The sequence below is a fragment of the Mesoplodon bidens genome (genome assembly GCF_964165515.1).
Source record: "Mesoplodon bidens genome assembly, chromosome: 1".
NCBI classification, from domain to species: domain Eukaryota; kingdom Metazoa; phylum Chordata; class Mammalia; order Artiodactyla; family Ziphiidae; genus Mesoplodon; species Mesoplodon bidens.
Genome location: NC_138176.1, coordinates 185,599,592 through 185,618,388, shown reverse-complemented (window position 1 = coordinate 185,618,388; position 18,797 = coordinate 185,599,592). Strand labels below are relative to the sequence as shown.

The following is an 18,797-nucleotide window of genomic DNA, read 5'->3' as shown; positions in this document are numbered from 1 at the left end:
AATTCTGGGAAAGCTTGGACCTCCCAAGAAGTTTCTGGCTGCACCTGGTCCAACCAAACTACATCCCCAGCACCCAGAAGTAAGAATGAGGAGAAAATCAAGAATGGACAGTTGTTGCCTGGTGGCCAGGGAAGGTCTCCATATTGAAATAATTAAAAGTAGACTAAACAGTGGAAAGACTTCTCTTTGTCTTGTCAACATTGCTCAAGTCAGCCAGAAATTAAAGCAGAGGGCTTAAGAAGACACAGGAGGTAGAGAGAAGAAGGAAGCTGCTTTTTCTCTGTCTTCTCTCCAGGTCTTCTCTCCAGAAACATATAGGAATAAATTGAAGACATTCTCCAGTCATTGCTGTCGCATTTAGCCCTCCAGTGACAGAAGCCTAAGGTGCAGGCTGGTACCCAGAAGAACTGAAATAACTGCCAGTTGCCCTGAGCTGGTGGGCCCTGCCTGTGGCACAGGCTGGTACCGCCTTAGAGTCCAGAGGCACAGGAAGAGCTGGAAAAGTAGGACCATTCCCAGCTGAATGTCACTCTGTATCACCCACTTCCTGGGAAAGACTCAGCTTTGAGTGGACATCCACAAGATGGATCTTACACTGGTTCTCAGCCATGATAGGGAGGTCTACATGTCTCTCAGATTACCTGTCAGTATCTGGAAAGTAGGTAATATAATTAATATCTATTCTGTGGGTTCCATCACAAAGACTTAAACTGGTCTCTAGTTATCTTCAACAGACAGGATTCCACAATAAGATTTCTGAAATTGGAGAGAGAAAAAAAGAGTGAGAGAGAGAGAGAGAGAAGAACCAAACTTTCCATCAGATACCACAGGACAACAAGTGAACACGAAGGCTCTTGATATTCAGGCCCAGAGAAGGCTCTTCACTGAGGGTTGATGGTCCACTTATCCCATGCACTATTTGCTGCATGACTTTCCCATGTAATCAAATAATACATAATCGGGCAGTTCTTGGGAGCTTGTCCTCATCTCTGTACCAGTCTATATGTCTTCAAAGCCCCTACTAGTTAATTTTTTTAATACCTGGTTCAGAGTTTCCATTCCCGGTGATTCCTTCCCTGACAGATCCTATCAATCCTTCATTGGAGCTCTACGCATCTTTTAGTCACCAAACTTCCTTCCTTCTTTCCTTAAACATTTTTAAATGTTTTAAAATTAGTAAACCAATAACTGTTAAAATTTTATAAAACACAAAACTTGGGGGAAAAAATGAGTTACCTGTAATCAGACCACCCAGAGATGAACAGTTACCACTGTCATGTATGTTCTTCCAGTCTCTCTGGTTTTCTGTTTCCCTCTGTGTTGTTAACATGTTCTTTTTTTTCCTATGTAGCAAAATATCAAGTATCTCTTTTATACGTGTGTCTGTCTATCTGCCTATCTATATCTATATCTATTGGGTAGGCCAAAAAGTTCATTTGGGTTTTTCCATAAGATGTTATGATGCATAGTAGTTCACAGCATTTTTAATAGCATCGTTACAGAGCATTTCACATTTTACTGTAGTTCATGATAAATAGTTAGCACTCACATAGCGCATACTATTCATTGGGTTGTTCTAAGTGCTTACATGCATTGATCTATTTAATCTGTTTAAACTGAGGTGGTTGGTTTAATTATTACTATCAAATTTCACAGATAAGGAAACGGAGGCACCAAGAGTTTAAATAATTTGTCCATGACTAGTATGTTTAGAGCTAGAATTTGAAACTGAACTAGACTGGCTTTAGACTCTTAATCACTGCCATATAGGACTCTAACAGTTTTTAATTGAGCATCTAATAATCAGCAGTTTCTTTAAATATTTTATTTGTCAACTCTGGAAGTCAGGAGCAACAGTGTGAGAATCTCGTCTGAGGTCAAACATCTTCAAGGTGGGGCAGCCAGGTCTGCCTGTTCCCCACACCCATCCACCACCACCACCATCAACCCCCAACACTACCACCAACACCAGCACCACTGTCACCACTACCATCACCATCCCTCCCAACACTAACACTATCACTACTGCCACCACCACCATCACCAACACCACCACCATCACCACCATCACTACCACCACCATCACCACTATCACTACCACCACCACCACTGCCACCATCACCACTATCACCACTATCACCACCATCATCATCACCACCATCACCACCACCATCACCACCATCACCACGATCACTACCACCACCACCACTGCCACCATCACCACCATCACCACCACCAGCATCATCACCATCACCACCACCATCACCACCATCACCACCACCAGCATCATCACCATCACCACCACCATCACCACCTCCATCACCACCACCACCACCACCACCATCACCACTATCACCACCACCATCACCACTATCACCACTGTCACCATCATCACCACCACCACCACACTGTATTTATTAATTAGCTGGGTGTCTGTCTTTACTTTCTCTTTCTCATTCCCCAGAATATCAAGTCTTTGAAGTCAGAAAATGAGAAGCTTTATTCATCCTATAACCCCAGCACCTAGCACAGTTCCTAGGCCATGGTTACCATGCAATAAATACTTGAAGGAATAAAGGACTCACAGACTTGGTTTGACTGACAGCAACCAAAGAAGACATTTTGTATGAAGAGATCAGTCAACACCTGTTTAAACAGAATGTGCAATACATGATGTGAATTTGTCTCTGTAGACTTGACTCTCTAACACAAAGCAAAATGAAAAGTTTAAATTTTCCGCTTTGAAAACCTCTAAACTTCGCGTGACAGATGTGGCCAGGAGCACTGGTATAGGCTACTTATGCTCTGGCTGCAGTTCTCTAAGGGGAGGTGTGACTTTGGCTCCTTCTTGCTCACTTCCCACCCGGACCTTTGTTCTCCCCACCTTCTACCCCTCTGTGGCATGCTCGTGTATGTGGGAGCTGATTTCATCTCAGTATCCTTTGTCAAAGTTCTCTTTTGTCTTGTGGTTGATACTGTATCAGTTACTTCAGGGCAAGCCCAGAGCTCTGCAAGTCACCCTGGCCATTATTTATTGCCACATCCAGTTCCACAAAGCTTGTGCCAGAAGAGGACTCCAGCAGGTTTTGATGGCCCGTTCTCCCTCATGCATAATTGTATTTGTGTTTTAAAACTCATGCAGCTGAATGGGCTGTTTTGGTGTCCTGGGTTTGAGGATTGGGGATTTCTTTTTACTGTTTACTGCAGCAGCCATTCAGTGCTACTCCTACTCTGTAACTCTCCTCACTTGAAATTTGCCTCTCTCCCACTTTTGACTTTGCAAAATCCACAGAAACAGGCAAACTCTGGTCTCGGAGCAGGGCTGACCCTTTGGTAGATAAAACTGGCAGAAAGCTTGAGTTTGTCGAAACTAGAAGAAATATACCACTAGGAAAACAGCTTATGCACAAAGCAACGAATACTTTCTTTATTTTCATAGTCCCACGGGAGATGTACAGAGAGTGGGTGGGAAAGATCCGAATTTGTCAGTTTGCTGGGGTGGGTTGAGAAGAAATTTGGGGTACTTTCCGTGGTTCATAAAACACAAGGTTTCATATGCAGGAAATTGCCAAGAGGTCTGCTTTATCTTCTTTCCTAATTACAAACTAGAAGCGTTGACTTTCCAACATCCAAAAATCCCCCAAGTGAATCAAATAGAAGCAATGGTAGGTCTTCCAAACCGAGCCAGAGGATAACAGCTAACATTTATTGAGCACTTAAGGTATGGCAAGCTCTGTGCTATGTGCTTTACCTAAACTGACTTGCTGAAGCCTCACACCTATCTGAATCTGAGGTAGTAGATGCTATTGCCATCCTGGCTTTACAGATAAGGAAATCAAAGCACAGAAAGGTTAAGTAACTTGAACGCTTACATGTCACACAATTATGAGTGGTGGGCAGGAAACAAGCTTGGGGAGCTTTATATATCACTGGACTCCCATAATCAGAGAACACATTTGACAAGATCACACTGATTTCAGTGAGCCTTTTCCTTGAAGATATCCAAGGCCAGTCTTAGAGTTACTATCACTGTGAAGTACTACAATAAGTATCGTTTATTTACTCTACAAATGTCATTGAACACCTTCTATCTGCCACTTGCTGGGCAAGGCTATGCCAGTGTAATTAGTAGTAACTATTTCTGATTGAATTAAATCCTTCATGTGCTTTATTTCATTTAATCCTCACAACTCTTTCAGGTAGGCTTTGTTATTATCAGGTAAAGAATTGATGTTGTAGGGTATACAGAAGTAGAAATATAACACTGTACACATGAAACTTACATAAGTCAATGTTACCTCAATTAAAAAATTAATTAAAAAAAGAACGGTGGTGTTAAGAAGTATTTGTCAAATATGTGCTGCTATAAACACTGCCATCATGGGTAGTGGAGTCAGGATTTGGACCCAGTTTGATCTGACCCCAAAACCAATGCGTTAAAGACAAAGAAAAATTGTAGAAATTGGAGGTTAGCAATATGATGTGAAATTAGGGAAATGGAAAAAGAGGATACATAGAAGAAAAGTCTGAATTATACTATTTAAACATTTCCCTCAATATGCCCTGTTATAGCTTCTCATGAACAAACACCCTGTCACTCTAAGATGAGGTGTACAGATCTCCTGCCTTCTGCAGTTCACCAGTCACACAGACCAGGACTCCTTCCATCTTGCTCGTTGTCTCCTCTTCACAGTCTCCCAGGGACTAAACTTAGTGCATAACGAGATGACTTGAATGTACTCAGCCAGGTGATCCCTGGAAGAGTTAATATACATTTCATGTAAATGCAGATGGTGCCGGGAATCGTGAGAAACAGAGGATTAAATTAAATGATCCATATGTTCCATTAAGAAGGGTTTTTCAGCAACAGTAAGATGCCTGGACCGTGACAAACATTCTATAGACAATGAAGATGTTTCTGAACAATTCATAATTGTCCCAGTTATTCTGAAACAATTAAAATAGGTTTTGCCTTTGGGACACAGAGCCATGGGGTCCTCTTTGAACTCGACCTGCCACCTTGTGGATATTGGAGGCAATAAAAAGCATGGCCCTTGAATAATACACTGTAATAATAATATGATCTGGGCTAACATTTTTTGAGGGCTTATACGCTAGGCACTATGCTAACCATCTTTTTCTTTTCTTTTTTTTTAATTGAAGACCTTTATTAACAGGTGCTTTCAGTTTGCTGACTTTTTTGAAAAAATCAAGCTGTAAACTTTTATTACAAATTAAAAATGAGATTCTTAAAAATCTCAATTTGACCAGATATGAAACAATTTAAAAACCTTTAAAGGTGTATTGAGAAAAACCAGGCTTTTTAAAAAAAAACACGTTTGTCATTACATTTTAGTTTCTCATTACTAAAAAGAGACGTCTTTAGGTAAAAATAATAAAAACCCCATGCTGCATTGATAACGCAGATAGTTCTAGTTATTCGCTCAACAGGCAAAAAGCAAGCACTTTAGTCTTTAGCTCCAATCTTTTGTTCATTTCTTACTGCTGGAATTTCATATTCATTTCTTCTTGTTGGATGACTAAACCGGATGATGGTAGAGATGGTAAACCAGCATTTACTCAGCCCCGCCCTGCTCAGCCTCGGGAGCGGACGCATTCTCAGCTGGTAGATATGCTGCTTTTGTCTCTTTGCCACCGTGTGGTTTAGGGTTTTCTGGGCGTCTGCGTCGGTAATTGAAGTTGCGGCGGTACCGACGTTGAGGGGGCGGCTGACCTTGGGTCTCATCTCCTAGATAGATTTTCCTTATCTTCTTCACTGCCGTCCTCCCTGCGCTGTCTTTGGCGAGGAGGGCCCCTGCGGAACGGTGGTCTATAACCCCGATACATATTCTGTGTCACTGGTCTACCTTGTTCTCCTGCACCCTGGTTGTCCGCACCCTCCATCACCTCTCTCTGCACGGGAGGGTTGGAACGCTGTGCTCGACGCCCATAGGGTCGCCGCATGCAGTAAGGTGGGCACCTGCGGTAGGGCCGGCGCTGTCGGGCCTGGTCTTCGGGGGCACTCTGGGATCCCTCCGCCTTTTCCCCACTCTCACACTTCTGGTAATTCTGCTGGAGGTTGCGTGGAGGACCCCTGCGACGTGGAGAGCGGCTCTAGGGGTCGCGGTCTGCGGCACGTTTACCACCTTGCGCTGGCACCGCCCCAGGGCCTGCATCGTTTGCTGCTCCGCACCCTCTTCTCCTTCGTCGAACTCCACGGTCTCCCCATCTCCTACACCGCGACGGTACCTCCTGGGGTTCTTCTTCTTTATGGCAGTCCGGTGAACAAATGCATCTTCCTCGGGGTCATTCCTGTTGATGAAACCACACCCCTTTCTCACACTGAACCATTTTGCTGTTCCCCAAACCTTCGATGCGATGGTCTTTTCGTCCCCGCCGGCAGGCGCCGCCGGTGTGAGACCGCCCGGGCCGCCGCGCCCTGCGCCGCCGCTGCCCCTCGTGCGGGGCTTGGGGTCGGCAGCGCTGAGGGCGTGGGGGTGGCGGGCGGCTGCCGGGTCTCGGCCTCGCTGCTCGTGGCTGCGGCGACGGTGACTGGGGCCCCCTGCGGCAGCTGCGGCTCCTCCCGGGCTGGGACGGTAACTAGGCCGGCGGCAGCGGTGAGGCTGCTCGGGGCTCCCTGGGGTCCGCCCTCCGCTCCCGCTACCGGTCGAACTCTGTGTTAACCACCTTTTAAATGTTTTCTTGTGTAATGATCAAAATAACTTTATGAGGTAGGCACTACCATTGTCCCCATTTTAAGGGTGAGGAAGAGGTGACTTAGCAAGGTCAAGTAATTTGCCTACAGTCACAGATCTGGGCAGCATGACCTCAGGGCCCGTGCACTAAACCACGCACTGTCCTGTGCTCTATACAGCCCCTCTCATTCTCATGTAGTATTTAAATATTTAAATAAATATTGCAGTTCTTTGGAAGGGTCAGTAATAACCTTCCATCCTTAGATAGCCACCTTCCATCAGAATCATCAGAAACATACTTTTAGCAGCTACCAGCTGGCCCAATGCATAGGAGGCAAGAAGGAGGAGAGTACAGCTGGAGGAGAGCTTTCCTTGGAGTCTTTCATTATCTCAAAGTTCCTTTCTCTTTGCAGGGTTCTGTCCAGTGATCACCACTCCCTTCATGTTCTTATGTTTCTTCACACTCACTCATGCACAAACACCATCTGACCTAGATCCTACACCTTGGTTTTCCCGCTGTGTTACCTTGGGCTAGTATCCTAACCTTTCTGAGCCTCATTTTCCTCATCTGTAAATGGCGATAACACTGACACATATAACCATGCTCTGAGAATAAATGAGATCTAAAATATCTAGCGTAGTACTCAGCACATAGTAAGTCCTTGATTCATATATACAACAAAAAATGATAATTTTACTATCAATTCTACAATTCTACATCACGTTTGAATAGCATTCAATACTTTTCACAGTAGCTCCAAGCATTATTTTCTGTGCTCCTTACATCAACCTGGTGCAAACGGCAGGAAAGATCTACGACCCCACTTTACAAATAATTGTCATTAAGATTTGTCATGTACCTACTCTGACTTGGGAACTGGGCTAGGAAGTTAGAGATGTATAACATTTACATTGACTTTCAATAACATTTACATTGACTTTCACAATGGTTTAGTAGCTATCCTTTTTTATGACAAAGTACACAGTGAATCCCTGGTGAGATAATAGAAAACATATATATTGGTCTCTGCCCCTCATTCATGGCACAGGGCTCTTAAAACCCATGTAATTTCCTAAGTGGTAAGAGCATTAGGAGTATCTTTTGTCCTAATATTTGGTCTTTGCTAATGAGGCGACTCTGCATGGCTCCTGGATGAGGGCTGGTCATTGGAAAGACAAAGCCATGATTAGAAGCTTGGAATTTTCAGCCCTGCCCCTCGTTTTCTTGAGAAGGGAAAAGGGCTGAAACTGGAGTTAATGATCGTTCAAGCCTACGTGATGAAGCTTCTATGAAACTCCAATAGTCTGGGGTTCGGAGAGCTTCCGGGTTGGTGAACACATGGAGGTACTGGGCAGGGGGATGGGGGGTGGGCCTAGATGGGGCATGGAAGCTCCATGCCTCTTCCCACCCACCTTGCCCTACGCATCCCTTCCATCTAGACGTTAATCTGTATCCTTTACCATATTCTTTTATTATAAACTTCTAAACATAAGTAAAGGTTCCCCTGAGTTCTGTGAACCACTCTAACAAACTGGTCACACCCAAGGTGGAGGTTGATGGAAACTCCAATCTTTAGCCAGTCAGTCAGAAGCACAGGTGACAACCTTGACTGGCACCTGAAGAGGGGGGTAGTCTTATAGGACTGAGCCCTTAACCTATGGGGTTTGCTAGCACCAGGTAGACAGTGTCAGAATTGAGTTGAATTGTAGGACATCCAGCTGGTATCACAGCATTGCTTCTTGGTGTGGGACCCACTCGCCATCCTCATCTCCACCCCAACCGCTGCCCGACATGGGAAATTGGGGATCAGAACCCGTTAAAGGGAAAAACCCATAAAATGATGCTTCCCCTACTTCCCCCAGGGCAATTTTGTGGCCTCCTAGAAATTATACTTATGAATATATGACTTACACAATGGAGTGATATGTAGCAGTCAGAATAAATAAAATACATGACATGCAATGCTATAGATGAGTGCCTTTTGCATGCCAAGCACTTTCTAAACACTAGGGATATAGCAGTGAACGCAACAGACAAAAATCCCTGCATTCCAATAACTAAGTTCTAGGGTTGAAAAGAACAGTGGCTTTGGAGTGGGATAAATTCCAAGGCAAAATAGTGGTTAATAGCCTGGACACTGTGAGTTGGGCTGCTTGGGTTTAAATCTTGGCTCTTCCAATGGGCAAGTTACTTAATTTCTCTAAGCTTCCATTCCTGTATCTGTGAGTTAATGCCTACATTGGAAAGTTCCTTGAGGATTAATGATTTATCATATACTACACTGTTTAACATAGTGCCTGATATACAGTAAGCACTCAATGAGTATTAGCAATGGTTTAGTGCTTGGTGAGACACTTACTTACCAAATCACTTAAGCCAAAATCGTGAGGGTATACTTGACACCTGACCCTTTTGATTATTGTGTTCTGTCAATTTTACCTCCTAAATACGTCTTGAGTGTGTATATTCCCCCCTCCCTTTTTCTCCCTTGCCATTATCTTAGCTCAGGCTGATGCTTCTAGTATTAATTAGAGAATTAATTTGCCAAGTGGGCTCCCTGCCTTTAGCATTCTTCTCCCAAACATTCCTCTTCCTTGATCAAAAATTTGACCACATCCTTTCCCTGACTGAAATCCTCCTTGAATGCTCCTTCCATGACTCTCCCTTGCTTATAAACTCTTTAGCATGGTCTGTGAGACCTTCATAACCTAGCCCCTGCCTATCACCGGTCACCTCCCCTTGTACTCTAAGCCTCCACCACATTGGTCTCTCTCCCTAAACAGATTTTAAGCTCTTTGGGCAAAGGAAACGAGTCTTCGTTCCTCTGGTGTACCCAACACTTACTTAGCACAGGGTGTGTCACATGGTAGGTGAACTGAAGTCTATTGAAGAATGGTTGCAATGCTGTCATGATCATTTTGGTGTTGCTTGGTAATATAGTAAATGATAACATGGTAATTGAACACTTGTCATGTCCAGGCACAGGGCTAAGTGCTTCATAGGCATCATTTTACTTAATCTTTTTTTTAAAAAAGCAAACCTAAGAGAGGTAAGTGCTGTTAAGATGAGAAAACTTTGGTTTAGCAGGGTTTCATAATTCCCAGCATCACAGAGTGGTAAATGGTAGGGCAGGATGTCAAAACCTGGTATGCGGATTCTAAATCCCTGTACTTTGTTCCCATAAGCATTTTGGAAATCTCAGAATGAGAAATAACTTCTCCATCTTTCTGAAAGCTCTCAGAAATGTTGACCAGTGGCATCCATTGATTAAAAGTTCTGGACATCACTATTTCTGTTTCTCATACAACTATCATTTCTATTTTAGTCCAGACTAATAACTCCAACTAGAATTTTTTACCTTATATATTTCCTTTTGGTCTAGGTATTTCATCCTAGGTCTCTTTCAAAGGTAACGTGAAAGATTTGTTGAAATGTGTAGTTTTGCCAACTTATTTTAGAGGAAAAGCATATCTTAGAAACTTGATTCTAAACACCCCTTCTGGGAAAGTAGGATTTAACATGAAACAACCACAATTCATGCTTGCCATTCAGATGGGCAATGGTTAGATCAGTAGTTCAGCAGATGTTTTCTGAAATAAATTATTATGCATTGCCACTGCTCTAGCTTGATCAGACGAGAAAGGGGAAACCAGGATTACATACATACAGCCAGGATTACATACATTACATACAGTTTTTATTCCTTTCTTAAGGATGAATGTGATTAATAGGACGATAGACAAATGGAAGCAGCAACAGCTTTATAACCAAAACATGTTTTAAAATATCATTAGTCGTCGGTGCCAGGTACCAAACAATGCTGGTTGATGATAACAACAAACAGATTACCTTTTACAGAGGCAAGAACTTGTATTACACTGTTTTGCATTTAATGTTTTAGAACTGTACAGAGTCTCACTTCCAAAGCAGTAATATAATTTGGATAGTATTAGCAGATCCTTAATATCATTTAAAAATTTCATTTATAAACGGCTACATTATGATGAGATGTTCTACGATAATAATCACTTTTTTGTTGTTATTATTATGGAACGATGAAAATTTCTGTTAGGGAAACAGGGTGCTCTTGACCCTTGCTTGTACTTGTAAACACTGCGAGAAAGAAGTAATTAGAGCTGTGGGAAAAGTCCGTCATGGGAGCAGGCAGCCTTTAGAAATGACATTCTTGACTCAGTCATCTCCTCCACAGATCTTTACAAGTGTGACTGCATAGTCTCCAGAAGTATCTGACTGCAAGGAACAGGACCGATGGAGAGAAGGACAGACATGGCGTAAATAATGAGGGGACCATGAATGAATCAAATCGCACAGCACTAGGGGATTTGCTGGCGTGTAAGGCTCATGACCCGTACCATTTAGTGAAATGCACCTGTAATTCCATAATCCATTCACACCTGAGTGTAATCCTGTTCCAGCCTAGCATCTTCTTTATAATATATGATGTTTAAATTCTTCCTGATATACTGCAATTAAATTTCAATTTGGGTTTAAAAAAAATGAGTGCTTCGGGTTTCCCTGGTGGCGCAGTGGTTGAGAGTCTGCCTGCTGATGCAGGGGACGCGGGTTCGTGCCCGGGTCCGGGAAGATCCCACATGCCGCAGAGCGGCTGGGCCCGTGAGCCATGGCCACTGAGCCTGCGCGTCTAGAGCCTGAGCTCCACAACGGGAGAGGCCACAACAGTGAGAGGCCTGCGTACCGCAAAAAAAAAAAAAAAATGAGTGCAGCAATTACCCAATATTACATAATCTTATTTTTCTCATAAAACTTTAGAAAATTATAGTTTTAATAGTATTTATATTAGTATTTATCAAACACTTGCTCTTCTAAGGGTTAACTACTTTAACCCTTATAATAACTCTGTACAGTAGATACCATAGTAGCTCCACCTAACAGATAAGTAAAACGAGAAAAACAGAGGTTGGGAAATTTGCCCCAAACTATATAGTGAATAAATGCAGAGGGAGGATTCGAACCCAGTTAACCTGGCTCCTTAACACCAAACTATACTTCCTGACTTAAGAAAGTGAAATGAACTACATCCCCACAGAGTATGTTTCCCAGTTCCTCTCTCCTAGGCTAGCAAAAAAAGGATCTTGGTTCAGAAAAGATACCAGGTGAGATTGAGGCTTACAGTACAAGATGCCATGTTTGTCATGAGCCTGGGAGTTAGAAACCTGGGAGTCATCCTCGACTCCTTCCCTTCCTTTCTCCTCACACCAAGATGTCATACCAAGTCCCTTAAGTTTTAACTCCTAGATATCTTTTGAGTCTTTGCTCTTTCCTCCTTTTGTATTACCAGTAGCTTTGCATCACTATTTTGTGTTACAGTCAGAGCTACTCTAATATGCCTAATATAGTAACTCATCACCCCACATACCTTCTATCTTATGTCCAATTCATTCTCCACAGACACAGGGATCTTTTCTAAATATACTTCTGGTCATGACACTATGTGCTTAAAATTTAAACACTTCACTGGCCTCCCGTCGCTCTTAAGCAAGACAAAATCCTTAGACATTGTCAGAAAAAGTCCTGAATGATCTGGTCCCACCAGCCTCAATTTTCATTAATGTTTCCTCCACCACGAGGTCTTTCCACTTGCAATTCCTTTTGTTAGAAGGCTCTGCTGACCTCTGACCCCCACAGCCTTCGCCTTGTTAAATCTAGTCATTTTTAGATCTGAATCATAACCTTCCTATAGGTCAAATCCTCCTGTTATGTGATCTTATAGCACAATCTCCTTTACATTGAACATGGTTGTAATTTTACATTTATTTCTAATTCCATAAGGACAGAAAACTTTTTTCTTTACTTATAATTGTAATCCTGAACCTGGCACATAATATACATTCAGTATTTTAAATGGAATGAATGAAATACTAATTCTGTGATCTCAAGTCTTCCTTTCAACTGAATGCATATTGCCACTCAGATTTTATTTTTCCACATTCCCAAGGTAGACTCCTAATCAATCAAGTGCCTCATTAATTCTTATCCTCCTACTTCTCATCATATATGTTTCTAGAGCATTCCCCTTTGAGACCCTATTGACCGGCATAGCACCTGGCTCATAGGAGGCACTTAACACATGCTTATTCACCTGAAAGACAAGCTCAAGACCCATTTCCCAAGAAATATTCCCTATCTAATCCCAAACGTCTTTTACTCTCAGTTCCTATACTACTGTCCTCTGTACCCCATAATCTAGTATTTAACTGCATGTTGTTTCATATTATTTCTTTATGTCAGCCACTTTATTCTCTCTTTTTAAAAAAAATTTCTTTGCATTTATAATATCACATTTTAGTATATACTATCAATATGAAATATTATTAGGCAGAATACTGTGGTAACTCATACTATTATCTTGTAATTGTTTTATTTATGCCCACCTCAGTCTCCACATAGATTATGAATTAATTGAGGGTAGCTATTATATTTTCCTTTAAAGACCCTGGAATTATGCTATTTATTAAATAGGTACTCAACTTGTTGATAAAGGAAATCTACCCAAAACTGTAATTTCATCCAATTTTTAAATTAAGATCCTATTATTAAGTAATAAGAAATACAGATTTGTTCTCACCTACTCTCTTCCTCTTCTCCTCCCCTGCAGTCATCATTTGAGAAAGGTGTTAATGAGCAGAGAAATGTCTAAATTAAAGGCGGAAGGAAGAGGAACCCAAGGCTGGGATGATATACAAAATGGAACTCTAGTTCCTGAATTACAGAATTTTAACCATCGAAAACATCCTATTCATCAGTCTTGAAAATGTAATGAGATTACCTGATAATGTAAGTTAGGTGACAGAAGTGAAGAAACCTTAGATAATTTTAAATTACACACTGAACTCTGCAGCAATGGATTTTTCTTTTCTGTCAAGATACACGTTGCTTAAATGTTTCCTAATACAGTAAGCCTCAATTACCCAGACCATGGAGGGGGGCAGGGAGAGCTACCAGTTAACTGAATTTCCTAGTTTGCCAAGGGTGAACTGAAGGCTTTTTTCGTGTTGCAACTCTGTTACTGGCAATCTTTATAAAACATATGCCTCTCCTTTCCTGCCTTGGTAAAAACAATTTGGTTAATGTTATTGTATCTTTCTCTGTTGATTGAAACTATTGTAATGTGTCAGATGGATTCAAATTTCGTTGAGTATGAGCAGTTGATGAAATCTGTGCTAAGCCCCAGGCACAGCCTGACAGCTGCCTTTTTGAATAAGTTTTCTATTTCAACTTAGGCATGCATCTTTTCCTGCAAAGGTTTAGTACAAAAACAACAGCTCTCATTAAAAAAAACAAAAACAAAAACAAAAACGATTTTGGTGAATGAATCTAGTTGACTAACTGAGGTGCAGTGGAAGTCAATTGGTAATATTTACCAAAATTATGGATATATTTACATCTGTCTCAGCAATCCTACCAACTCATGAGAACTTATCCCTCAGATACACTTGTACCTTATGAAGTTGTATATGCATATTGCAGCGTTGTTTATAATAGCAAGAAACTTGAAACATCTGTTGATGTGGTAGGTACAAATATACAAATAATGGAATGATATGCAGCTGTTAAAAAGAATGAGAAAGCTTCCTATATCCTGAAATAAAGAACTCCAAGGTGCAGAACGATTTTATCTTTTGAGTCAAACAAAGAAGAAATTTAAAATATGTACTTTTCTTCTACTGTCAGAAAGAAAAACTGAAATAAATTAAAATACAGCAATATAAAAAACAGATTAAGCCACTTGCATATGCAATTCACAAAAGAAGAAAAATTAGTGGCCACTAAACCTGAAAAAAATGTTGAGTGTCTTTTATGTGCCTGGGATTTTAGAGCTGAAAAATAATCACTGTCTTTAAGGGATATTTTGTTATTACTCTTTTAAACTCGGGAAACACATTTACACACTGACAAGAGAGAGAAACCTAAGTCACATATCTCCATGTTTTGAGAATTATAGGGAAAAAGAATGGGTAGAGAGAGGCATGATATGTTTTGCTAATTTTAAGAAGAGACTTACTTCAATTGCTGAATGTAGGGAATAGCCATACTGCTTCTTAAACTCTGCTCGAATGTCCAAAAGGTCAATTTCTGATCTGGAAACCATTATTCGGTTCAGAGTAAACTCATCAGTCCCAGCGCCCTGTTGAGAAATGCAAGTGTCCACAATACCAACCTCATTGCTCACAAAACAACATACAGAACTATATTTACAGGACATAGATAATGGTACGCAAAATATTCAACCACAGTGACTCTCCTTCACTCATTTTTCATCAAACATCATCATTCATTTATTCAAGAAATATTTATTGAGCATTTTGTCTGTGCCATCGCATTGTCAAATGCTGAAAACAGAGATGAGATGCCCCGGTTAAACTTTCAATTTTGTAAAGGATATAGGTGAGAAAATGGGCCATTACAATAAAATCTGACATACGGGAACTACTGGGTACTATGGGAGCATATGCTCGGGAGGCCTAAGATAGATCAAAGATTAGGAAAGGTCTGTTTGAGAAAGTGGTATTTAAGCTGGGGCCTAAATAATCAGCCAGGGGAAGAAGGAATGGAGTTCTTACAGAGAGGAAAAAAAGTGTTCCTATACAGGAAACAGCATGTGTGATGGTTTAGGGCAAGAACATAAATAATAAGAAGGAACAGCAAGAAATATGTCTAGAAAGGCCAGACTTTGTAAACCGTGAAATGAAATTCGACTTTATCCCAAGTGTGAAGAACTACTGCAATCTGTTAAACATGAGAGTGTTGAGATCAGATCAGATTTGTGGTTTCAGAAAATTCCTTTGACAGCAACAGTATGAAGAATGGACTGCAGGGCAAGAGTGGGATGAAGATAACAGAATAAGACTAGAAGCTTTGGTACCCATCCAGAGATGATTACATAACCAGAGAGAGAAGGGGAGAGACACAGAGACAGAGACAGAGAGAGATGATGATGATGATGGCCTGACCTAGAATAATGGCAGTAGGGATGGAGAAAATGGATAGATTGAAGAGATGCTCATAAAGGCTGACTGACAAAACGTAATGATATATCATTGGAGGAGAATGAAGGAGAGGGAAGTGTAACATTTCTCGCTGAAGAGTTAGGTGAATAGTGACACTCTTCATTTATTCATTCATTCAACAAATGCTTATTGAGCACCTCCTATGTGCCAGACATTGTACCATGTGCTGTGCATAAGGTAGTGAACAACACAGATGATATCTCTGTTCTCAAGCAGTTTACGTTCTAATAGATGGAGATGGACAGTAAAGACAATGAACAAGTTGCTCAAGTACATGGTAGTAAGAATCATGGGATGAAAGGAGTGAGTGAAAGGAAGCCAGCTGACCGGTGTAGTGAGGGAAGACCTCTCTCAGGAGGTGACATCTGAGCTGAGACTTCAGAGATGAGAAGGAGACCACCATAGGCAGACCTGGAGGAGAGAGGACGACACACGCAAAGACCCTGATGTGGGAAGAGGCTCAGCATAGTCAAGAAACAGAAAGAAGGCTGATGTGGCTGATGCGTAGGGAACAAGGCTGGGGAGGAAAGGTATAACTTCAGCGAGTTGGGCAAGGCTAGTTCCTGTTGGGGTTATCCACTGAGATGACTGAATGCAGGATGGGGAGCAAGATTGGGGTGGGAGGTGAGGTGAGGAAAATGATGTGTTTACTTTGGACACAGCTTTGTAGGAGCACATGGACTTCCACAGGACATGTCCAGGAAGAAACTGAAGTAAGCACCTTCTATGTGCCAGGCTCAGCCTGAGGGTCTAAAGACATAAAAGAGCAAGAAAACCTCCTGAACAGATTCCTGGAGCTCCCCATCTAGCAGTGGCAGCAGACGAGAAAACACAGGGTTGCTGTATCATGAAAGGCTGCTGACGCAGTTTGGTTTAAGTAAGGTAGCTTGAGAGGCTACTGGCTCACGCTGGAGGTCTGTCATCCTAAAACAAGTTGACTGCCCACATTACCGTGAAGTGGGGGAAATGATTTACTCAACACTCCAGCATACCTACGTCTGTAATGATTAGGATACTCATTAGCAACCAATGAGACAAATTACTAGACACATTAGCTACAGAAGAGAACTCATCAAGGTGGAAAAGAAATACGAAATTCCATCAACGTTAAGCAATATTTTTACATTCTCCTTGAGGGAAGTTAAGAATATATATGAAATTTCCAGACCAACCTTCAAAGCTTGGTGCAGTCTTTTAGCTAAAAAGGCAGGCGTGTTCCTTGCACAACAGACTGTTATAAAAAAGCAAAGTAATGTTAGTTTCATTTAATAGAAATTGAGTTACTCTACAGTAATACATTTAAAAAAAATTTTTTTAAGTAACCATACCACTCTCCTCCCCATTCCTGGCTTTTCTTTAGAATGAGTGAATGAATGCTTAACCTGAATTTCAAAGCCTTATAATGTCATATTTGCATGGAACTTTAGCACAGTAATTATCCTTAGCCACAGGGAAAATAAAATTACCTGCCAAAGAAACTCTCACAGCCGCTGACTCATTTCCAGATCCCAGACACACCAACACCTACGCTTACACTGATAACTCCCTAGGGTGTACCATTGCTCCGTTTCTAGCATCTTTGACTACTGATGAATAGCTTGGGTCTAAAGACTGCAGAGGTGTTGCTCCAAATAGCTCATTAGGTAAGCAGGGGCACTGCAGCTCAGTTTAAAACCAGTTTTTCCAATGGAAAGATTTTCTCTTAAATGACTGGATTAGAATTTATAGGTTGATTAATTACATTAGAACCAGCACTTATAATCTAAATTCAGTTATCAAAAAAATACTACAATCTTTCAATTCTTTATTTTGAAATAACAAGTAAAGCAGAATAAGAAAAAGATAATAGACAAAAACATAAGCAAATTAATTATCCTTTAAGTAAAGTGAAAACAGCCAGGACTAGAAAATTCTGTAGGGAATAAATCTATTTATTGCAACACAATTATTTTTATCATCTTAAATCTGATCTCTAGGTAGGAATCTGACCAAAAGTGAAGAAATTTTATAATGAATTTTGGAGAACAGAACAAGAATAGTGACTTTCTCATGATGCCTTTCAGACTCTCTTAAGGAAAGCTAAAAGGCCTTTTGTGTAAGTGATTTAAGGGAAACAGAAAGAGAAATATATTAGAAACATGGAATCTGGGAGAAACATGAAAACAGTTATAGATTTGAAGCTGTCTGAGAAGAAATCAAGGATGAAAATTGATATTACCTATTTTTTTCTCAAAGTTATATTCAGCAAGCCTTAATCATTTGATTGAAAGTTTTATGCCCACTTTTAAGCTATTAAGCTTTTCAATCATCTCCCTCACCCCAGACTAAATGCAGAGAATCCTTTCTTTTCATAACCCTTTACCTTGTTCTCTGCTTTATGTTCTTAAACACACAATTTGTTCCTCATGAATATTTGGGGAGATGGTGGCATATGCAGTATAAGGAAGCTTGCTTTAAGACCCAACCCCAGCAGGGAAACTCAGGGAAATTCCTAAAAATCAGGGAGTCCACTGAAGTTCATTATGATGACCCAGTGTTCACAGTTGCCTGCTTCTTACCCTCTGTGTTCTTTACCAAAATTTACTCAGGCCTCTCCCCTCCCCCATACAGGCCCCTGAACCCTAGCTTGGCCCCCAGCCTGAGCAGATGCTGAAATGCAGAACGTGTCCCCTTTTCAGCTGGTCCTGAGAATCAATTGACACAGCGAGACACATTTCCTGTCAACCCCCAACGATTATGCCCCCTTGCTTGTCCAACTTCCCTTTGAAAGTTTCTGCTAAGGTCTGTTTATCTCCTCCCCATAAAAGAAAAGCTTTTTCTGTTTGATTTTCAGACTCTTGTACATTTCTGAGACTCAACTATTCTCCCTATTGAAATAGTCTCTTTGAATAAAGCCTCTCCTTATCTAAGTCCAGATTTGACGGCTAGCAATCTTCCTACCATGCATTTCTAAGATGTTAGAACTCAGATGGTTTTTCACGTCAAAAGCTATGCGTTGACATACTGTATTAGATTCCTTGTATATGAAATACCCAGGACAGGCAGATCTAT

General features: G+C 41.2%; 1 protein-coding gene and 1 pseudogene across 4 annotated transcripts in view; both read right to left on the bottom strand.

Annotated features, from left to right (window-relative positions):
- Positions 1 to 3,400: 3,400 nt before the first annotated feature.
- ANXA3 (annexin A3) overlaps positions 3,401 to 18,797 on the bottom strand; it is a 67,784-nt gene continuing 52,387 nt past the window's right edge. For 2 of the 3 annotated variants that reach the window (XM_081238087.1, XM_081238088.1), the window contains 3 exons: positions 16,919 to 16,977; positions 14,741 to 14,863; positions 10,372 to 10,947 (listed from right to left, as the gene is read on the bottom strand). In XM_081238087.1, the coding sequence (XP_081094213.1) occupies positions 10,888 to 10,947; positions 14,741 to 14,863; positions 16,919 to 16,977 (242 nt within the window). In that variant the 3' untranslated portion in view covers positions 10,372 to 10,887. Of the gene's footprint in view, positions 4,756 to 10,371; positions 10,948 to 14,740; positions 14,864 to 16,918; positions 16,978 to 18,797 lie in introns of those variants that run through there. The other variant, XM_081238089.1, reaches the window with a different exon arrangement.
- Positions 4,786 to 8,489, bottom strand: LOC308620218 (Y-box-binding protein 1-like; annotated as a pseudogene). The gene is made up of 2 exons: positions 8,452 to 8,489; positions 4,786 to 6,674 (listed from the first exon to the last, which is right to left on the bottom strand). The product of its transcript is annotated as a Y-box-binding protein 1-like (transcript).